General features: G+C 31.2%; 3 protein-coding genes across 4 annotated transcripts; all 3 read right to left on the reverse strand.

Moving 5' to 3' along the window:
• Positions 1–5,388: 5,388 nt before the first annotated feature.
• Positions 5,389–8,834, reverse strand: LOC107485830 (protein DETOXIFICATION 34). The gene is made up of 8 exons (XM_052260680.1): positions 8,666–8,834; positions 8,442–8,581; positions 7,444–8,069; positions 6,814–6,870; positions 6,471–6,709; positions 5,905–6,023; positions 5,574–5,660; positions 5,389–5,490 (listed from the first exon to the last, which is right to left on the reverse strand). The coding sequence occupies exons 1-8, from the start codon at positions 8,832–8,834 to the stop codon at positions 5,422–5,424; spliced, it is 1,506 nt and encodes a 501-aa protein (XP_052116640.1). The 3' UTR covers positions 5,389–5,421.
• Positions 8,835–10,725: 1,891 nt separating this feature from the next.
• On the reverse strand, positions 10,726–14,700 carry LOC107485897 (probable E3 ubiquitin-protein ligase RHB1A). Of its 2 annotated transcripts, none has more exons than XM_016106429.3 (5): positions 14,537–14,700; positions 13,535–13,655; positions 12,344–12,722; positions 12,054–12,163; positions 10,726–11,247 (listed from the first exon to the last, which is right to left on the reverse strand). In XM_016106429.3, exons 2-5 carry the CDS (start codon positions 13,595–13,597, stop codon positions 11,233–11,235), a joined length of 567 nt encoding a protein of 188 aa, XP_015961915.1. In that variant the 5' UTR covers positions 13,598–13,655; positions 14,537–14,700; the 3' UTR covers positions 10,726–11,232. The 2 variants fall into 2 exon arrangements, with proteins under 2 accessions (XP_015961915.1, XP_015961914.1); XM_016106428.3 differs by having other exon boundaries at positions 13,535–13,717.
• Positions 14,701–17,251: 2,551 nt separating this feature from the next.
• LOC107485896 (uncharacterized) lies at positions 17,252–24,130 on the reverse strand. The gene is made up of 14 exons (XM_016106427.3): positions 23,780–24,130; positions 23,143–23,201; positions 22,785–22,902; positions 22,323–22,396; positions 21,626–21,694; positions 20,904–21,494; positions 20,173–20,708; positions 19,955–20,019; positions 19,781–19,860; positions 19,379–19,483; positions 18,913–19,052; positions 18,680–18,808; positions 18,296–18,448; positions 17,252–18,045 (listed from the first exon to the last, which is right to left on the reverse strand). The coding sequence occupies exons 1-14, from the start codon at positions 23,964–23,966 to the stop codon at positions 17,907–17,909; spliced, it is 2,445 nt and encodes an 814-aa protein (XP_015961913.1). The 5' UTR covers positions 23,967–24,130; the 3' UTR covers positions 17,252–17,906.
• Positions 24,131–24,228: the final 98 nt, after the last annotated feature.

Raw genomic sequence — 24,228 nt, forward strand, 5'->3', positions numbered from 1 at the left:
ACTGTGTTTGCTACATTATACTCCTGCTGGTGGTTGGGAGGTCTGAAGGAATTGGAAATGGAAGTATTAGTTAGACTGAAGGATCTTTAGTCAGATGCCCTTTATGGTTTAGCTTGTTTATAAGCTTTGATATTATCTAGAGGAAGTTCTAGAATTGCCTTTGGCTTTCCTCTATTATTATGTATTATATATGTGGAAGCTGTTACCATGCTAGGGACCTCTGGTTCTCACCCATGCGGATTTTGTGGTTTTCAGATGCAGGACATGAGGTTTCTCGCTGAGGCCTGCTGGAGACTTCTGGATTAGCGAAGATCCTTTGTTCTTGGGGACTCTGTTTTAGTTTATATGTTTTGCTTAGATACTTTTATCTCCATTAAATAATACAAACTGTGATGACTCCTCTTATGGGAGATTTTGGAGATTAGGTTTCTGTATTTGTGTCCCTTTGGGTTTCCTTTAGGATTTTCCTTATTTTATCATATGTATATATTGATATGCTCGGACCGGGTTATCTTCGCAGCCGGATTTTGAGTCTTGATATTTCTGTTTTTGACATTCCTTTGTATATATATATATAATCTCGCGTTGATTATCCTTGTTCGTTACGTTACCGATCGGAGTGTTGCGCTTTCGAGTCGCGATTTTTGTTTACCCCTTTTTCTACAAAGGCTCCTAGTTATCATCAATCATTCATACTACTATACTCCTAGGTATTAACCTTTCCATCGCTGAATTATGACTTAAACATAAGACTCTGTATGGTAGGGTGTTACAGTATATATAGTCCTTTTGCAAGTTTTTTTATTTTTTTGGTCAAGTGGATTGGACAACTCCCAATTCTAGATATCACAACACACTCACACTACATACTCACCCACACAATATTTAAAGGTTTATATTCAACACTTAGTTCACTCACCAAAATTTAAATCCGGATGCAGTATATTAAGAGGCATATGACTTAACCAGTAACAACTCACAAAAACACACGTTCAAAATTCAATAGGACATAAAAATATTGGAATCAATAGGTTAGTCCACAATCAAAATTTATTTTTACTTTCTCAAAATAGTTTAAACCCAAAATACAACTACAACCAATCCCAATATCATTTTCAATAATTAGTCATAACTAGAATGAGACCTGTGTGATGCGCGGGCGGTAAATTAATGATAATATATAATAAATATTAAAAATTGTTATGTTTTGTAGAAATAAATTATTAATTTAAAAGATATTTTATTTAAAATAATTTGCAGTACAAAAGATTTGAATGTTGGAGTTATACAAAGTGACATTTTTATTTGGTGGTTTGATTTTTACATTTGTTTTAGTTGATGGATTTAGTCTTCTTATGTGGCGCTCGTCCTCCTTTTTTTATTGGTTGTTGTTAGGGTTGTTGCTTTCTTTTTTCTGTTGTAGATTCTTGTGAAGGCATGTTCTTTATGAATTGTTGAGTTTGATGCACTTTTTATTGTGTTGTTTGTTACATCTTTGTATGTATATTCTTCTTCTGAAGATGTGTCTTAAATTTGTTTGGTTTTCTTTCTCCTTAATCTCTTGACGGAGTGGTGCTTCAATGTCATTATTTTTCTGGAATGTCATTAGATTTGAAGAAATTGTGCCTAATAAGTTTTTTGCTTCGCCATCAAATAATACAAAAGTTGTTGTACCACTTTGATCTAAAACCTTCAATTGAATTATAAACCTAAAATAAGTATTGGGTTCGTAACTAATAATTTGATAAATGAGATTATGAAAAGTATATAGAGTTACATTATTGTTGGATATTGTGGTATTTGATTACATGTGCCACAAATGTAGTTGTTTTCTTTTTTATATGCTTTCTTCTGACACTTTTTACATTCAACATAGTTCCATCTAAATTTGTCATCAATTTCGTTTATAGTTGCTAAAATTATGAAGATATTTTTCTATTCCAATATTCAATTTATGTTATCATTAGGTATATGGTATTTGAGTAAGTATGAAGGTATGATACATGTTGTGAGTTTTTTTTTGTCATACCTAATCATCAGATTCTCATTGCATGGCCATTAGATCTTTGATGCTTTATTATATTCAATTTCTAATCATTCAACTCTGAAAGAATGATACTTTATTAAGTAAGTTTGAGATGTGTAGTTTGGAAATAAATTTCTTATGCTAAATGTGATGTTATTTGAAGGAATAGTGATAAAAGACTTATATAAGTAGTTTAAATAGTATGAAATTTGAATATTTATAACATAAAATTTATTATAATTAATAATATTATTATGACATTTGTAATATGGATGTTTATTACCTTTAGTGAGTTATTTATAAAAATTAATAAATTAATTATTGGAGTTATAAATTTATTGTATTATTTATAACGGTAAAATATAATAAATATAGGAATATGAATTCAATATATTTGTAGGTTACAAATTTATTGTATTGCCTTTTTTAGTTTTTTATTTGTATAATTAATGTCACCTCCATTCTCGAAATCCACATTGTTCTGATGATTAAATTCTTCAAGTTTTGGATCTTCCGATGGCGTCCAAGCATCATAGCCATTAGCTACGATGTTCTTGAAACACCGTTCAAGTCTATCTAAAGATTTAGGACCTTTATTCTTAAATTTAGCAAATTCTGAATTAATCTGTTTAAAATATGCAAAAGAATAAATATAAAAAATATCTAATAATTAAATTTTAAAAATAAAATTAACTTATGTATTATTTTATAATGCAAAATTAACATACATTAATTTTATCAGTCCACCAAGATACATAAGCTAACACTGTTTTTTTGTCATTCCAATCAAAATCAGTCTCTTGTCCAACTAATTTAGCCCATAATTAAAAATAAGATTTAAGAGCATTTCATCTATTTTTTAGTTGTTTATGCATATATGGGAGTCATGTTCTCTCTCAATTTTTTTTGTAGATTTTTCCATCCAATTTTTTTAAAATGTTTATTAGGCCTATTACCATCTTTTATCTCTTCCACACAGATAATAAAAAATATTTCAGTATTTCAATCATTTCATTTTGCTTTTATTGTTTCTACTTCTCTTTCATTTGTTGCATCCTCGTTTTTAATATTCACTTGACTAGAACTTTTTGGATTTAGTTTTGGAGTCATACTATATAAATTATAATAAATTATATCAAATTTTATAATATATAACGTTAATAAAACCAAACAATAACAGTGAATATAATAATACACTAAATAAAAATAAAGTATTATGATAAAAAAATTAAATAATAATAACGTAAAATAAATAATAATAACGTAAATGATAACAAATTAATAATACTGAAATAATAAAAAAATAAGATAAAAAACTAATATAAAGACGGAAACCATATATATGAAAACAATATGAAAAAAAATAACAAAAAAATTAAAAAAAAGCAAATAATAATAACATAAAGTAATACGAAGAAAGAAACAACATGATAAGAAAGCAAATAATAATAACAATATGAAAAAGAAAAAGTAAAAAAATAAAAGAAAGCAAATTGAAGACGGAAATAATATGCAAAGAAAGCAAATAATAATAAGGGTTAAGTATTTTTTTTGTCTTTAAGATTTGGTTGAAAATCAAATTTGTCTTTGACCTTTTTTGTTATTAAAATCATCCCTAACGTTATAAAACGTTATAAAATCATCCATTTTCCATAAACAATATTTTTTAGATAATTTTACTCTTAAACAAAAAAAAATATTAAAAAAATAAACTATTAGAAATAAACAATAATTTTTGGACAATTTTTTTATTTTTCTAGTATTTTTACTTTTAACTACTAGAAATTTGTCAAACATACTAAAAAATAAAAATAAAAAAAAAATTCGTTGAAAAATAGTATCTTTTTATCAAAATAATGACACCCAAACAATCACTTAATTTAAAGTTTAAACAATAAAGATAATACTAACCTCAATGTCAATAGTTCTCACAGTGTGCCAACTAGCATTGAAGCGGTTGATGTCAAGTTCCGTGCGTCTGTACATGCGTCGTTGCGTGTTATATCCTCCGAAGAACTAATAAATATCAACAAATGGTGCAAGAAAGAGAGAAATGTGAAAAAAAGATAGAATTAGGAGTGCTGTGAATGTCTTCCATTTTAGTCACTCTCTAGACTTATCTCATTTACGGTTTAAACGAAATAAATATAAACATATCTTATTTATGCGATAAATGAGATAATATAAACATCGTATCATATTACATTTGTAAATATAAGACATTAATACATGTTCATGCCTCGTTTACAATATAAAAAAATATGACTATACTTATCTTGTTTACACGGTATTTAATAAAAATTTATAAATATTTTTAAATTAACGTATATTTTTAATTAAAATATTTATTTTATTTATATATATAAAAAACTCGTCCTACAATGCATCAAATTAGAAAAACTACCTGCAATCTCATTAAAACTCATTAAAACACATTGGTGCATGCGCTCTCTTCCCCACTCCTTGGTTGCATACTTGCATGTATGTGATTTCCTCCTTCTCTCCTCTTGAATCTTGATGGAATTAACATGAGTATATTTCATCATTAAATAAACAAAGTTAACATACAACAAAATTATATATAAAGAGAAAAAAAGAGTTAAAATATCCAAAGTGATAAAAAGATTGTTTTATAAAAGACTATAAAATAAATAATTTTTAAAAAAATTAAATTATATTTATTATTATTATTTAAAAAAATTGGAATAAAGGCCTCTATTCGCTCCCTTATGTCGGTCCTCGCGGATAGATTGGCCAAAATAGGTGTTGTGTCTCCGTGCCTTCTTCGTGATGGAAGACCTCTTGGCGTACATCGTATGTGTTAAGAAACAATCTTTTAGTTTTTGTGTTTAATTTGTTGCCTACTAAAGAAAAGATGATTTATATGTGTGTTGTGTAAGTAATTTAGGCTGCGTTTGTAAAGAAGAACTAGAAACTAAAGATATGAGATGGAGAGATAAAAATTTAGTTTTTATATTATATTTTGTATAAAATATATTAACTAAGTTATATTTTATTATTATGTTTAGTTTAAAATAAATATAGAAATTGAAAGATAAATTTAAAATTTTAATTTTATTTTTAAAAATTTCAATTCCTGTATTTTTAAATTTTTTGGAAGTGATAAAATTTTGTGTTTAAAACTAAAATTTTAGTTTTAGTTTTTTAACTACCAAACACAATATTAAATTTTATTCTTTCATTCTTATTCCTGAAAACAACCACTACCTTAATGTGTACGAAAGAGCATATGAAAGTAGGATTATGAATTTTTCTTTACTCTTTTTCTAATATCATTTGTTACATTACAAGTATAATAATAATAATTAAAAAAAGCTAAATATACTATGATCGAAATTCCTGATTTAATTTCTATGTGGTATACTAGCTAGTTACTAGCTCATGGAATGAAGCTCCAATTCTTGACCTGTCCATTTCCGCATTCGTTTTGATGCTTCTTCAACCTGAGAAACACATAGAGAGAGGGTATGACTTTTCCCCTTCCATTCGAATGTCACAAAATTTTAACTTTGGTTGTTAATTGTACCTCTCTATTCCAATTGGTAGTATAGATAATATACAGCAAGATCATTGTCTGTAATATGGTCCCACATATCATTCCAATCCAGATACCCTACAATTTCCGTATGCGACGAAGAGTAATGTTAGAATCCATGATAATAAGAAATTTGCCTATTTATAGATTAAAGATATATACAACTTAATCATAACGACGAAATCAACCTAATATCAAATTAATAAACATAAAATCAATAGATATATACTTAGATACTATATTCATCTATTTCAAGAATTATTTTGTGCTTAAAAGTGAAGGTAGTAGTTATCATAATTGAGTAGTTAAAAGGGTTCCTTACCTCCACTCTTAATCCCATCTTGTAACCAAGAAGAAATCCAAGAGGGAGTCCAACAATGTAGTAACAAAAAAGGTTGATGTAAGCTACCAATGCTTGCCAACCTCCTCCAACCGCTACACCTGCATCATCAACACTTTAACCATTACATTTAAATTTAGAGAAACTCTTGAGAACAGCAACTTTTAGTATTTTTTAACAAATATTAAATTATTTTTAACAAATAAATTTTACTAATCTATGTGTGCAAATTTTAGAAAATGTAGATGTAAGCTGTATTAATTTATGTGTGCAAAACTCTTGATAAATATAGATGCAAATTATGGACTTCTTGCGTGTAAAATGTCTATAGATATATGTGCAAATTATTGCTAGCTAAATGTTAACAAAAAATGATAATATTTGTTAGTCATGTAGCATTGCTCTTAAATTTGTGTTTAGAACATTCTTTTCAAGATGTATACTAAAAATCAGCTATCTGAATCGAATACATGTTGAATACACATTGAAAATGAGTTAAACAATACATGAATTTGTAACTGATTATTGGGATGATCTTCGGATCTAACCTGATATAACTGGTTGAACACTATTGAGTATCATGGTAATGCCAAGAAGTGATGCTAACTTAGAAACTGCCCTTTGCATCTCTACACTCTCAGTGAAAATGACAGCAATATGATCTTTTGCAACCATAATAATGACAGCAGAAAGTATTCCAAAGATGAGGGACTGAGTAACTGTCACAATCACTGAATACTTTGCTGCTTTCGGGTGCCCTGATCCAAGCTCATTGGAAACCCTCACACTGAGAGGAGGAGAAAAAAGAAAGAAAGAAAATTTTTCATTAGTCGTAAGAAAACACAAAAATCCTTTACACTGAGATGAGAAACTAGGATAGACAAGTCTTACCTAATAGCTGCATTGATCCCTATGAATAGCATGCCTTCCCAACCATCTATATTCATGCTGAAACAGGAAAAGAAAGAAGCTAATATCAAATTAATAATTCAAGAAAAAAAACCAGGAAGCTTTTGTGGTGTATCTGTTTCAAAACTTAGAAATGTATCTTGTTAAGTGCATTTGATTGTGCCTTTTATACAAAAGGAGATTACTATTTTATTTTTATAACAAAATGGTGTTTTGACTTTTGAAGTTTATGTGATTTCTTAGATATGGTTATAACATCCAAATAAAATAAGATCATTTTTTTCTTAAAAAAAAAAGTACTTATCCAAAAAATATGATTTTAAGAATCAGACTGAATCAGTCATTTCAACTAAGTTAATCGAAATCGATCACCATATCGATTCGGTTTAGATGAAAAATCGACTGTTAGAGAATCGGTTAACAAATAAAAAAAGATAAAAATTAGTTAACTGATTAAACCAGTACGTTAATACATATATATACACTATTAAAATGTGTATAGTCACACTTATATTGAGACTCACACCCCATTCAAGTACACATCAACCGTTATATATGTTAGTTCAGAATACAATGATGACTATATTTCTCAAGAAACAAAATTTGTCTTACCATATTGAAAGTGAGCCAACAGCAATAACTGGGTTGTCAAGGTGTCCAGTGAGAACAATCAAAATCATGAAATACCAAATCTCAAGGCAAAGCATGACAGCTGAAGCAAAAGACAACTTGGTAAAATTCCAAAGATCCTTAAATGCTAACCATGACAAACCCTTCCACCCTTCAGTGCACCAATTAACAACATAAACCAATTGTGACAAAGAAATCCCCCAAGCAGTTATATTATATGCTGCAGCAGCACCTGCTGTTCCCCAACCAAGCAACTTGATGAAAAGTGCAAGAATGCCAATGTGGACAATGAGGGATACAAAACCAAGCCATGCTAGAATTGCAACTCTACTTTGTGCTTGCAAGAACTTTTGTGTGGTGAAATTGATGGCTAAGGAGAACATTTGAGGAATGCTTTGGATTGTGAATGTTCCAGCAAGCTCAGCAATTTCATGATCTTGCCCAAGGAGTATTAGGATTGGTTCAGAATAAATGTAAATTGGTAAGAGCAATATGCATGCACCAAATAAGATTATCCAAGATCTTTGCATATATATTCCAAGCATTTCTACTTGTCCAGCACCATATGCTTGACCACATAGCGTCTCTAATGCACTAGCCATACCTAGCTGCAAAATTTGTGTAACAACTTAACAACTCTTTATTTTCTTTCTCTCTGTTATACATTCTCAATATGTAACAGAATAAGTAACTTTATTTGTATTCTAAATACTACATAAAGATAGAAAAAAATTGAGAAATAAATTCAATTCGGATTAATGGAGAAAAGGGTTATAATATCTAACATCTAATACAACTATTTGCTAATGAGTTCAAAGAGTTCATTAGTAAAACTTGGAAGTGAAATATTCATAGGTAGCTATATATCATTTTTAACTATATTTAGAAAATTTTTCCTATGATTTTTTCCTGTGCAAATGAAAATGTCATAATAATCAAGCAGATATTTACAATGAATATGCTAATTTTAGAACCCTTACCAAGAATCCAAATGATAAATTTGAGATGACAGAGAGGGAGATAGCAACTGCAGAAAGCTCCAAATTACCAAGATGGCCAACAAATATATTTGTGAAGGAATTAACAGCATAATTGCATAGTATATTGAAAGCAATAGGTCCTGCAATGGCCCAAAGCTTAATAGACTCCAAAATAAACACATGAATAAAATCTTTTAAGCCATTTATTCCATGTTCATAGTCACCTAAATTTATCTCCACTAATCCATCAGGTGCATGATGAAGCTCTGCAGCTTCCAAAGAAGAAGAAACAAACAATGGTGTCTCACCCTTTGATATATTAACACCAACCTTAGAGGATAATTTACCAGAGGATGAGCCATTATTGCTCTCCTCTGAATAACTCTTCATCATTTTTTTTAGTACCTATTTTTCTTGAATGTAGCAGTTCTGCACACACATTCACACAAAATCATATACTCTAGAACTTGATTATTTTCATTTGTTTCTATGAACAAACTTGAATCTAATTTTTGTTTGGTGAAAAGGTAGCTATAATTTAGGTGTGGCCTTAGGGATGAATGAATTTACGACCAAGAAAAAGGTGAAGGAGTTTCATCCATTCACCATAGTTACTTTGTGTTCAAGAATCAACGTTGAGAATCATATCTTAGTGTATTTTCATTGGCTATAGATAGAATAACATTGCGCAAAATCAGTGTAACATTTATTATGTTTTTACGGTTAAAGATTACTCCAACATTCTTGCATCTAATAGATTATGGCCCCTATATAAGTGGATACTAATATCTAATTAGGCAGAGCTTAATCTTTTGGATATTTTATTAGTTCAAAATTTAACACCTTTCCAAATATCTTAAAAACTTAAGTTAGTAAATAACAACAATTACTTATATTTATTCGTATTTTATACACAGAGTTTACACAAAATCCTTCAGCAGTAGATAATTAACTCTCCTAGTAAGTAATAAATTAAATTTGAATGCCGTTGTTTTACAAGTAAGGGTGTTCATGGATTGGATCGTATTCGCAGATCTCCGGTAAATATCCACATCCGATCCAAAAATTGCGGATATGATCCGATTCGCAGATTGATCAGATTGAATCTGCACCCTTTAAGGATCGGATCGCGGATCTCTACTGTGCATCTGCGTAACAGATCCACAGATTCGCACAATAATAATTAAAAAAATAAATATATATATGTTTGGTATTATATTTACTTGTTTGTATGTTTTAGTTAGTAGTTATTATTTATATATTGTATTATTTTATTTTTGTTATTTAGAAAAAAATTGATTAAAAATATTTTAGGAATAAATAGGTTTTAAAAGTGTAAAAAAAATATTTTTATTGAATTTTTTACATAAAAATATAATTAAAAAGAGAAGGTTCAATTATGCGGATATACCGATATCTGATCCGATCCTATCTGATTCGTAAATGTGCGAATCAGATTGAATTAGATCCAACACTAAAAAATACAGATATCATATCTAATCCAGGTAGTAATGTCTTGTAACTCCATACATTTATGTATGTTTTAACATTAGAAGTAAAACGATCTTAAAAAAAAAAAACTTCACTCGAACTCTCCATTATTAATGATAAATATTATCTTATTTCTTAATTTTTGGTATAATATAATTAAGTATTATTTGTTTTGCTTAATTTTTATTTATTTATTACGTTACTATTGAAATATAAATTAATCCTTATACTTTAATAGCTTTTGTTCAGATCAATAGGAGTAAATCCTCCAATATCCATCTACCAAAAACTACAACTAATCAAACTTAAAGATATAAACTTAAAGATCTTTGTAGACTTATTATAAACTTAAATCCTCCAATATCCATCTACCAAAAACTACAACTAATCAAACTTAAAGATATAAACTTAAAGATCTTTGTAGACTTATTATAAACTTAAAGATCTTTGTAGACAAAATAAGTCGCACAAAAGATCAGTCTCTTTTAGTCTCTAAAATTTGAATTACCCCTATTTAATTTGCGAGCATGACTCATGTTAGTCCAAAAACAATTTCGGATGGACAAACATTAGACGTTAAAGGAATGCTGACGTGGATAGCCGGATGCTATTGAGTCTGTAAAACGTCGTTTTGGTTTTAGCACTGAAATAGTCCAAAAACGTGATATTAATCGAAATTTTTCCTCCCAAAACAAGTGATTCGACATCTTTTTTTTGGCTATTGGAGCGCAAAAACCAAAACTGCATAATAATAATAATAATAATAATAATAATAATAATAATAATAATGATGATGAGAAAGAGAGAGAGAAGTTCATTCTTACTCTCTTAATTAAGGGAAAAGGGACTTATGTATACAAGAAAATATTCAATATCCACCAAGATATATACATGAAAATGTAAATGTAAGGAGACAGGTTTACAAAACCAACATGCATATTTTTTCCCCAAAAATAAAACACCAAAGAGAAAATAAATAAATACTTATGCATTCTTAAACACAAAAAGCACCCATCACTTAAACATTTACCTTGGAATCTTGAGCACTGCTTCATTCTTTCACTACCTAATAATAATAATATGCAACTTCCATACCTAAAGGAATTGCTTTTAATTCTTTCTGAACCTCATTTTTCTCGTGATGGCCTACTAACTAAAGTAATGTCTTCTGTCAAAGCATGGTAAATTGAAATTGAATCTGTATCTACCATCACCTAGCCATGAACTCCGTCTATCTTCCTCGGATTTAGCAAGTTTTGATCTTTAAAATTGAAACAATTAATTCGCCGTGTGCGTCTCATCAAAATATCATTTCCTGTAACATGGAAGAATATGATCATTTCGCACCAAATCATAACTGGTTGATGACAAAATTATACCCTCTTCGTTTCACAATACCTGAGGTACATTTGTAAATTAATGTGTTCGGATACAAAATATCTAAATACAATTTGTACCCAAATTTCCAAAGTGCCATTTTTCGGAAGAGTAATGTTAGGTAACTAACCTTTTTTGGCCAATATTAGCCAACTTTTTAAAAATATTTTACTTATCTTGAATTCGAGACACTAAATCATAAATCTTTAACTCTACATCCTAAATTATAAACCCTAAATTCTAAAATTGGCTAGTATTGGCTAACTAAAAGTTGATTTCAAATACTTTTTCTTTGTGGAAAGGAGGGATAACTACTTTACGATCAACACAACAAACAATAGCAACTAGTTGGAAATATCATAAAGAGGGTTGCAGAACTACTACATTTCTTCATTCTTTGAAACCATATATTTTGTAAGACAAAACTATTAAGTAGCATTTGGAAGAGAGACAGAGACTGAACTAAATTAATTAATTAATTGAAATAGGAGTATTTTAAGTATAAAATGTTATTAAAGTTGCAGTTTTCGTCTCCAAAAATTTCAGTCCCTGTATCTCCACTTTTTGGAAGTACTGAAATACTAAAATTGACTGAAATTTTAGTACCAGTCTCCTAGTTTCCGTTTCAATACCTCAAAACAAACGCTACCTTAAAAAGCACTTAACATGATTATTGCATTTGTGGGAAATCAGCCTGGAAACATTCCTTGTCATGAACATATGAAATTGACACAAAAAACTAACCTGATCGCATATCGGGCAGGAGTCACTTCTTTCCATCCACTCAAGAATGCAAGACAGGTGAAAGTGGTGCTCGCATTTCGTCAGATTTTTGGGATTCTCAACATCATATTCTGCATTAGAAGTGCCAGAAAAGGGAAAAAAAGACAAGCAAATTATTGGTTTATGCGGGTGCGCTCGCGTGTGCTTGTGTCATTGTCAAAGCAAGAGAACTTTTCCTTCTGATTTTCATGGCCTAGACAAGGAAAATATAGCTTAGAATGATTAACTTTCAATCAAGTTTCCGACCATACCTTCGAGACAAATTGGACACACATCCTCTTCTTCTGTCAGTAATACTTGAGTCTGATTTGATTTTAATAGCTCTGCCTTCTTTGGAGATATAGGCTCAGAATTTTCTTGAGCTTTAACTTTACTTTCTGCTTCTTCGAGATCTTCTCGTGCAATTAAAGTCTCGAAACTACTACCACTAACAGTTTCTCTACCAGACTCAGAATCTGTTGATGCAGAACCTCCAAAGACCACATCATAAGGCAGAGGCGCCGGAGGCGGCTGGAAAGTATCGGGTGTGGACGCATCCAGGTTTAAGCCAATCAGCAATCCAGCAGTGAGTGAAGCAGCAGAAGCATCATTAGAGGTTAACAACTCGCGCTCCTCCAAAGTTGGCGGGCACTGCAAATGGTAGTTTTTCAGTTTCAAATCATAAACTCCAAGCAAATACTAGAATAGAGATATAGAAAGAATAAAATAGTGATTCTTTTAAATACAATAGTTTCAAATCATAAACTCAAACCATCCCATTAATCTAACAAAATACATCAATAGTGAAAATAATGATTCTCTTATGGTGGTATTAGCCCCTAAAATTTATTCTCTACTTACAATTTACACCTTGAAATTAATCATTGTACGAGTTAGTCCATGAATTGACAAAACTCGTTCAACTCAGTCGCTCTAAGGGGATAAATTGAGATATAGAAAGAATTGAGTTAATAGAGTTTTACAAATTCATGGACTAACTTGTGCAATAACTGAATTTTGGAGTTGAAACTGCAAGCGAAGAATAACTTAATAGCAGAACCGTACATTATTTGATGCAAGGGTGCAGCTATAGCATGCCAATCAGTTCCCTTGGAAAAAGCTTACTGATCAAAACAACAACGAAGGTAAGCATGATTAAGTTCGGAATTCTTTTCATGACTACATGTTGGTTGCTTAAGAGGATTTTTTACTTTTTATTTTTAAAAAGGGGACAAATAACTAAGAGAAAGATAAAAAAACTTAAGGGATAGTGCAATCTAGATGAGATGAGTAGTATCAAACTATCAATGTAAACACTATTTGTCATCATAAATTTACTTCCGTAATCGGCCAAAAGTGTATTAAGGAAATAAGCTGCATGCTATAAGCAACATTAGTAGATCAGATACTATATGAGCTACATACACTACAAATCGGGTCACAAAAGGGCGAAAATTACTAACATAGTAATAAACTGGTGTTCCATGCAGATGAGGTTTTCTGGCAGAACAACAGCAACCTCCCATTTTCCAGTCCTTGTTTCTAATATTTAATCAAAACTACTTTTGATTGCCTCATTCTCTTCTGCTACGTGGCACCAAACGGGGATCGATCAGAGTTCACCAAACTTTATACATAAGGTTTTGCTATAACAATCCAAAAATGGTATTCAAGGTGAATTAACAACAGAAATGAACTCATACTTTTCATGAAGACACAATAACATCAATAGTAAGCATGAACACTGCAGAAACAAACACCGTGTAATCATTTCGGTTTTGGCTCCTTTAAAGAACAGATTATTCTTTAGAGAGTAAAGTGCAGCATCTGAACTGTTGACAAGAAAATCAATGACCTCAAATTTAATAAGACAGAATTTTAATCAGCAGTTTCAGATGAGTGGTTTCTTCAAAATCTGTGACACTTAAACTAATCAAGGACTTCCATAGAAATTATTCATTCATACATATACACATCATCACAGAGTTGCTAGGGATACAAATTCCTTATCCAACAGCTTCAATCCTCATCCCAGTTACAGATTCCTATGAATGGCATGTAAATTCCAACCAAAACTAAAACTTTAGAAACAACAAAACAACCCACAGGGTCAATTAAAGTATTAAACCAAATAACATGAAAAGAAAAAGAGTACATAGAAGCAATCAAAGAATAGCAGCACCCAAAATTCACCTTCAGACAAAGATAAAACAGAGCAAAACACCACACAAACCCCCAAAAAAAACCACCCCTTTTCACAGAGCAAGAAATAGGTTAGAATCCATGAACCACCACAATCAATTCAAGAATGAAACCCCATTTACACACCAAAAAGTAAAAGAAGCAAACAAACAAGTGGTGTGTGGCCAGCAGTTACACACACTCCATGAATAAAAAAACTGTCAAAAGTGAAAAAAGGTGGCCAAAAAAATTGATTGGAAGGCACCAAAAGAAAAGAAGCTTACCCTTTTGGAAGGGAAGGGAAGGGAAGGGAAGGAGAGAAAGGTGAGAGAAATTGGGTAGCAGGAAAAAAGGGTTGAGGTTGGAAGGTTGAGAAAGGTGGCTTTTTTTCTGTGTATCTTTCTTCTCTTTGTATACACTTGTTTGTTTTGTTCTCTTCACATTCACTCAGTACATAGTTACAAGGTAAAGTACATTAACATTGTATCAGATTGAGTTACATAATTGTCACATACTATGAATACATGAATAAATAAATAATAAATGGATTATGTACTTCATATAAAACTGTAAGAAATTCACAAGGTGGAGTGTCTTTAATCATCATTCATCAATAAAATAAATAAATTCCCATTGAGCCTGCAATTTGTGGTGGTTAATCTTCTAAACATCTTGTTTGAATTTATAATCTTATGTTCAATTTTTCATCTGCCTTTTTCAGTACCCCTTAACAGTAACTAATAGTCTTATTAGTTTTGCCAAAAAAATAACAACTTAATAATTGAAATTTTACATAAAAATTCAATTATCTATCTTTACATAAGCAAAATAAATAGTGTTTTATCCTTTTATTACACACTATTTTTAAACATGCCATTGTAATAATATTAGTTTGGTGGATTTTATGGTGGCTTTTATTATTGTGCCTAAATTGTCTAACTTGCTTTTATAAGTAAAAAATAAAATATATAAAATAAAAGTAAAATAATTAAAATTTATTAAATATTATTTCTTTACATTTTTTAATAAATTAGACACCATAACTTAAGCACCATAGCATTCACCTATTAGTTTTTCTTTTTTTTTTAAAAAAGAAGAATAATATGTTATTGTTTAATTAACTAGTAACAATGAATGTAACTTTCAATATGATGTCCTAATCATTTCTCTGTTTTCCCCCTCATTATTCTATATCATTATTTTACGCGTTTTATCATATCAAATGTAACAATTAATGAATGTGCAAATATTATTATTATTATTATTATTATTATTATTATTATTATTATTATTTTGAGTACATAGCTGAGCTGACCAAATAAATCTTTAAAAAATGCTTCTCGTAGAATCTACAAATTTCAGTAAGGTCTGGCCTCTGTATCGAATATATTACACTCGACACAAAACTCTCAACCACTTATTTATGCCATGGTGTAATTTTCCATAAGACTTTTGTGTCTATCATTTTCAAATTAAATATTAAATAACATTCTAATTCCGTTTATGGCTACTTTTTGTTAAAAGCACTCTTCTTGTTGTATAGGTGCATCTCTTATGCGGCCATGATTTTTCCATTTCTTTGCAAATGAAGGAGTTATCATTAAAGTCAACTCTTTTAATATTTCAACATTTTTAGCTGCTGGCCAAACATTAATAAAAATGTGAATATAGAATTCAAATAAATTGAAAAACATATTTTATTTGGTAGAGTAATAAGATTTGTCCTTGTCATGAATATACTTTTCTTATTAATTCATTTTATTTGTTTGACAACTTTTCTAGAAAATATTCTTATATCACATATTATATTTATTAAGTCTCACATTATCTAAAATTAAAAATTTAATAATCTTTATAAATATGAAATAATTCTTATTTCTTGAGCTAATTTTTGGAATAAATTAGGTCTGTTTAATTTCTTATAATATTAACGATAATAAACTCATTCATTCATAAATATGAAATGTATTTTGTTGCTTTTGGCTGTATTTAAATATTTGAGGAAGCATATAATTTTGTCACAAGTTAGAAGCAAATTTAGTATCATTTTTCACTAAGTAATATAATATTTAAGCAAATATTTTACTGTTAAAGAATTTATTAGGCAGCTTTTTGATTTGGAATTTGGAGGGTGAGGAATATAATTGGTTGATAAGAAAGTTGTTCAACGTCCATGGATTTGGTTGGTCTGTTTCTATTTCTAATTAGAGTTTTTTAAAGACTAACATTGTAGTGAACACGTTGTAATCCATGGAAGAACTTAAATTTTTCCTAAGATAGTGACACGATGAAAAGAGGAGAAGAAATCTATAATATTCTCAATTTTTATCATTTAATTCTTTTTACTTTAATTTTTTTAAGACTATATAAATTTAAATTAATTTTTTTGAATTTGTTCACAACAATTATATTTACCATATATTATGGGAATTGAGAAGGTTTTGGTGCATATAGTTTTGTTTTCTAAAATATTCTTTGACATATATATTCAAAAAAAAAATAAATTTTCTTATAATTTCTAAAATTTGAACATAAAACACCGTAGCTATAGTAATCTCATATTTATTATCTTGTATATATTTAATAAATAAAAATAAATTAATAGTCAAATTTGTACCTGTTAATACACTAGTACTTATCTTACTTATCTCATCCAAGTTTGTTCACAAAATACATTGGTAGTTATTTTGTATAGAATTAACTGTAAGGATGATAATATTAAGTTAGGTTTCAAATAATTTGAAATAAGACGGAAAAAAATTTTTAACAACAACATTGATGTTTATTCCAAATAAGTGGGACAAAAATAATATTTTCCCAAATTTTACATTTAATGTATTCAAAGAATATGAAACTAATTTGTAATTTACAAAAATAATTTCCCTCCCTATCTCAATTAAATTTGACATTAAAAGTAATCTAATACTTCTTTTGAAAATGATCTCAACTGATTGCACACATCTTAATATCAAGGTTGAATATTTGAGAGCCTTCCATTCTAACTAAGCTGAGATATAATAAGTTAATAACATTATTATAAACATTTATTGAAGAGTTAAATAGAACACATAGAACACTAGTTGATTGAGACACTTAGCATGAAGTTTCATACTACACCTCTTACACAATTGCTTTAATCTTATACCATTCAAAGACAATTTATGTCCTGAGTAATAATCACATCATATGAACAAATCCCATTTTACAAAAAATTATCCCTTGCTTGATTCCTATTATATCCTATAAAAGAATGATAGAAAACAAACCTTATGCTGAAGAGAATTTACATGACACTTTTCTTTGCTTTGATCACTGTTATTGGCCTCAGAACTCACAAGTCACACTCCTAGAATGATTTCAAGTCAGCAGCTATATATATATATTCCTCTTATCTAATAGAGGCAGCCACAAATTTTTGTGCCACCAACTCACCTTAACACAAAAATACTAAGATCTTAAAAGATCCACCTTATTCTCTTTTCTACACAACTATCCCATACTCTCTCCGTTTAAGAATAACTGTTATATTGATAAATTTGGTACATCGAAATGTTAATGTATCTAGACTCCAGGTACCACCAGATATATTAACTTTTCGATGTATAATTTATCAATTCTGACAATTATTCATGGACGGAGGGATTATACGTTATTCTAACCACTTCTTGGAAGCGAATTCTGATGAGTCAGTTCATAGTTTCCATTTGCTGGTAGATGATTCTCACTATCCACAACATTTGCCTTTGAACAAAGGAAGAAGAAAGAAGATGTATATATTGTAATATGCCAAAAGCTGTAAACATTTCAAAAGAGTGCAACACATGAGATAGAGAAGATAGAAAGAAAGAAAGAAACATGTTGAGATTATTGTTGTAGTTTCTATGCACTGTTAGTATAAAACTCTTTTTACGCTGACATCTGATCAATTGTTTCTATGCCAACTATCTAAAAATGGAAATTTTATCTCTGTGATAGTACTTGATTGGATGTTAGTATAAAAGAGTTTTACGTTGACAGTGCATAAAAATTGAAGTCTGATATACCTATGCCAGAACCAGTAGTTTTCACTAGTTTCGAGTGTCCAGCTTACTGCTGCCATGGCCAATGCGGCAAAACCGGCCATAGCATAAGCCAAATTGTACCGTCTCAGAAGTGTCCTGACAAGACTAATGATCCATGTCTTTATGGTTTGAAAACTGCAGTGAAAATTCATCATTAGTATTCTTTTAGTCACAAGTAAATCTCGTCAACCGTCGGCACAAGATGTTCACATGTTAATCTTAAAGCACACACAAGGTGAACAGTTAAACGCAAATCTGTGATCGCTCATGAATACGAAGCCGACTAGAAGCAATGGGAAAACATGCCTTGAGCACCAAGCAATTGCACGCGAAACAAATCTACTATCCGAAATATGGAGAACTCACCTGAGACGTAAATTCAATGGGAATCTAACTGGAATTGAAAGGGATCTATACTTTGTTGAGATCTCTATCAACCATCCAATAAGAAGACCAAGAGCACCAATCACAATAACAAGAAGAATATTGGAAGACCTGCATCATTCCACATAGTAAGCACAAAAAAGACAAAGCATCTTTAACGGGAGCAGGTTTTGCGTGCACGTGTTCTCATGTTCTTATTCTACTGGTTCAAATACCTGGTTGCTTTTGTTGCTGCCAATAGGGCTGTAAGGATAGCAATAACTGTGTGGATTGCTCTCTTAAATACTTCATCAATGGTAGCAAGATAAAGAAAAGTGCTAATCACAGCCATGAAGGAGAGCCAAAAGTCCATGAACTGACACGAGTAAAGCGAAAGTTAGTCCATCAAGGATTAGTTCAAATCCATTCGAAAAAACAATTTGATCTACGGATAACATCATTGAGGTAAAGGCCATAAGCCAGGTAATTCATTACCTATTTGGAAACTACAAGTGACCCCCAAACGGCTCAAGACCAAACGAGACACAGATTGCTTAAAACAACTAAATTTCTAAGAAAATTAAGAGGTTTATTGATGCTTGTACCAATAATGTGAGCAGTGCGCCAGTATCATTTTCAAAAGCTTCTCTCTTTATATATTTTCGGAAAGAATCAAAGGAATACTGGCAGCAGAGTCCTAACCTGTAGGACATTATAGCTTAATGCACACCAGGTGCCAACATCACATGCATGATATAGTCCACTTGAAATTCCACTGGATGTGAATAAAACCCATTCTGCTAACGCCTGCATAAACAAGTTATTGATTTCGTAACACACAGAAGTCTATATAATGAATAACCTGTTTTGTTGCTTATTTAAATCATCCTCAAATTAAAAGAAAATCACTGGGTTAACACAAATAAAAGGAGTGCTTTGTCCTCAACATGTAACTGAACAAAAAGATTTGATGACGTTCTTTAGCATTGCTAACTGAACAAAGTCGTCAAACCTTTAATATTTTTTTTTTTTTTTATGAACTGTGTGTTAATCTAAACTAGAAGGAGAAAAGAAAGAGTTGACAAGAGTAAGGGAAAGAACAACCTTCTTCCTAAGGGCCCAATAGGCAGGAAGTATGGCTGCAGCATTCGATACAATGAGAAAAATTGATTGTCGAACATGTCCTACAGAAATGGTAGTCATGGAATCAGATAAAAATAACATTACAATGAAAGGAAAGGAAAATGCAAATAGTTGATCCTTGATACAAGCAAGCACCTTGATGAGTTACAATTTCAATGCTACAGTCAAAGCCTCCATGGTTTCGATCACAAGAGCAGAAGCTGAGTCAAGAAAATAAACAAGTAGAATGGTAAATTCCTTAGTAAGTTGGAGAACAAATGCATAAGATACAATGTCTCAGTCATTACAAGGAATTTTATGGTTTCAGTTTAGCAGTTTAAAGAAAAAACAGATTGAGAAGGGCTTAAATAAACCTGTATGATGTCAATCCGCTAGCATCGAAAGAGAATTTACATTCGCCGTGGGAGGAACAACGTTTTGGGCACCGTTCAAGCGAAATTGACATGATAGTTGGCCCCTTTAAAGAATCGTTGCTGGTATTAACATGTCTTAGACCAAATCCCCAAGTTCCTTCTCTAGCATACATAATATAAAAATCAGCCTTGTCATCCCTTGAATCATAGAGCTTGAAAAACATTGACGGATCACTTCTCCTTGTCTTGTTCACATAATAATAATCCCAGCTAACAAGCGACGGCAATCCACCAAATCGAGCATATATTTCATAATTGATCTTGACATCCGAGGAAAGCTGAACATGAATATTTCCTCCGGCTCCACCGCGAGGTATGTCCAAAAGAAAGAAAGTCCAAATGTTATCTGGTTGTCCATTGTATGATGAGTTGCTTAAAAGTGGCTCGAGAGGGAAGTTTGCCGAATCATGTGATGCTCCGCCATTGACCGGTAAGTAGTACGATTCAAACGGGGTTGGACCTCTCCTTACAAATGTCTGCAGAGAACCATTCTCATCTCATCAATTAACTCATTCCTGCGTGTAATTATCTTCAAGCATCAAGATATAGAACTGATTGTATAGCACAAGGAGTTCTATAAGTTTATTATTATCGTTTCAAAAGATAACAATCAAGGTGACACAGCTCAAAAACAAAAACAGAGGCAAAGAGAGACATCTTGCAAACTCTACCTGGAGCATGTAGCTATTCATTGTACAATTTGGCCCACCTTTCCCAAAAGGGCATTGAAGCAGATGCGACACCATTGAATAGCAAACTCCAGCATTGCTGTCCCGAGTTGTCGTAAGATTGACAGGTACTATACTAATGTACCAACGACCAATTAGTGGAGAATGTATAACCAATGGAACTTTATTTAAATCACTGGTATAATCATACAAAGTTGCCGAAGGCATTGCACCGTGTCGAATAAAACACATTAAATGAACATCATTTGCAGCAGAACTGCTATTCAAAGATGTAGTGTTGAATCTGACATCTTTAACTGTAAAGGTAAGTTCTTCTGCCACATTCATTATATCCAAGGAGAAAAAGTTTGGTACACCTTCATGACCACAAAACATTTTAAAACTACTCCTGCAGGTCACAACATTCTCCATTACTGCCGTGTTCGCCATAACCGCCAAAGCATTATAGTTACCGGAAGATGTGCATGAGAGTGGATATACTGTACTGTTACAGAAATTCCCCCTCATCATTGAATTTGCGCATGCTTCCACGCTGATATTAGCAATGAAGGAGTATGCCGGACCTCGGATAATCTACGGACACAGAGATCATAATTCTACATAAGGAATGCATCAAGACCCCAGCTAAGGGAAATAGAATGAATCGAATTAAAATATGTAAAGAATTTATTGTAGTAAGGGGACACTTAGAAAATAAATCATACCATCTTTGACTGTGTCCTTGTAGGTCCAATGCCATTGAAAAGGCCAATGTACCAAACACCTGGAGATATCTGAAATATAATTTGTCATGCATGATTATATGACATATGATATATCAATATTATGAAAAGAAAAGTGTAACTCCCTTGCAAACTAATCCTTATCCATAGCTGTTTACAAAGGAACACTTCCTAAGGACAAGATCTATAGCACACAATTTCTTGGACGAGCTCACCATCATCAATTCTCTTCGCCACAAGAACCTTGTCCGCTTACTTGGTCTACATATATTGAAGTTTCATTTAGATCATTATGGATTTACTTTATTGTTTCTGCTGAGTGTTACGAACACCTAGTAATCCTTACAAACTAACCCTTATCCACTAATAAAATGGTGTTACAGATATAAAATTAATCTTACGCATTCACCTAACAGTTAAAGTGTCTATATGACTGCAATTCGGAGGCTAGGTATTCCTACTCCACTTCCTTATGAAAGTCAAATTATCCATTCCTCAAGCCAAACAAGGTCAAGTTTGAGGAGCATGCAGGAAACTTGATTTAAAACTAATGATGTGCCTTAATAACTTAAGCTTTTAGGAGTGCAACCCCTCAGCAATTGGAATATGATATCATCATAAGTATCTATGACTATGATCAAAGATATTGCTATAAAGTAAAATGGAGCTACAAAAATACCTGATTGTTTGTCAATGTCATAGTGATATTTTTCTGCATTGGAAAACACTGCTCTACATCAAGACCATTTATCCCTGAAGGAAAAAGGGACAAAAAAACGTTACCATAATGGAACGTTGACGCCAAAGTTCAGGTAAGAGATGTCGTTCATTAGTTTTCTTTTTGCTCAAGAAGGTAAACACAGATTGAGATACAAAAAGTGCTGGACTACTGTCAAAGTATTTGAAAGCAATGTGCAAGTGTGCCACAATAGGCCAAAAAGTAAACAGTATACATTTCTTGTTCATCATTCATTCCTTACTTAATAACAAAGAAATAGCCATACACTAAAGGCGAAATTCTCAGTTTCTCATAAAATTATTAAAAATAAGTATACAAGTTCAGAGTAGAGAGAAATTAAGATGGAATTTGCATTCTAGAAGTCTGGTTTTAAGAAACAGTGTAACCAATTTTCTTGCCTACCTGAGATTGCTGAATTCGTCATTGATATGTTTAAGGCATCTGGCAGTGGAGGACTTCCATCTCTAAAACATATGATCGGCAACATACTCTGTGGAGCCGTTTCAATTCTTGAGATATCCTGAAACAGTGTGCATACGAACAAATGAAAGAGGCAAAAAATACGCCCGATTCCACCGATCACACGGTAAGATGATATCTTAGAGAGCTACGATAATCAGAGAGCTATTTCATTTTAACTTTTAACCGATAAAATATGAGGCATCGTAAGACAAGAACATCAAAATAGAATAACATGAAATGAATTCAATTAACTGTCATCATTCCTACCAACAAAGAAGTATGAACTGAAAATACTTACAAGGTCTACATTTGAGTTCAATGCTATAGACAGCACAGAGAACCATGGCGGCAAGTCAACTGCAGCATGCATCACATACCAATTAAATCACCAAATCAGAAGGATTGAAGAAAAAATAAAGGTTACTCTTCACTCTTTAAACTCTCAAGTAATACTATCTGAAACGTATATTTCAATGCACCACAAATTAGAGATCAAATGAGAAATACTGGTTCTTCCAAATCAAATAATATTGCATCCTATTTTTCAAAACTAATTTTGGTCAACAGTTTAGGCTAAATGATAAAATACTTTCATGAGTTAAGGCTAAACTCCATAATTCTTAACTGTCTTAGTCCAGTAATATGGAAAGCAGGCATGCTTAATATGATTAAATTCAATCAGAGAATTGCATAGGACTCTTCAGAATAGGTAAATTGAAGACAAAAGGAATCACTGAAGAATGATCATGACGAATCAACTAACAGAAAGAGAGAATATAAAGAAAAATTGGGTTCCTAGAGTTGCAAATTCAACTTTATATTACATTTCAATTCCGACCCACTAAAATTCAAACTGCAAAACGAACAAGTAGAAGAAAAAAAAGCAAAATTATGATCATAAAAACAAAAGGGTAAATGCTAATTGACTCACTCACCTCTGATATAACGCAAATCAAAGGGTCTGAGCCTAGTCTCAGGGTAGCTGAAGCTCGAAACAGTAAAGGTTTCGCCACTGCCACCAGCTTCATCAGTTGAAGAGAACACACAAAAGGAGCATGAAAAGAGCACAAAAACAATAAGAACCAAATTGGGATGATACCATAGAATCAAATTGAAAGCCATGTTTTTAACTTCATATAGTTGTGCAATTTTGAGGCAACTATTTCTCAGATCATGGAAATAGAGATGGTGGGAAGTGAGAGTGATGGAAAAGGGTATTAGAGGATTAATAAATAAAATATTAGCGAAAAATCTTTGTTAGTGAGAGTGAGAGTGAGAGTATATGTGGTAAACTACAAGTTGGAGAATGAGAATTATGTGTCATTTAGCAAACTTAAAAATTAAAATAATTAAAAAAGTATTAAACAGAGAACGGAAGATCTAT

Source organism: Arachis duranensis, chromosome 4, assembly GCF_000817695.3.
Source record: "Arachis duranensis cultivar V14167 chromosome 4, aradu.V14167.gnm2.J7QH, whole genome shotgun sequence".
In the NCBI taxonomy this organism is placed as follows: Eukaryota; Viridiplantae; Streptophyta; class Magnoliopsida; order Fabales; family Fabaceae; genus Arachis; species Arachis duranensis.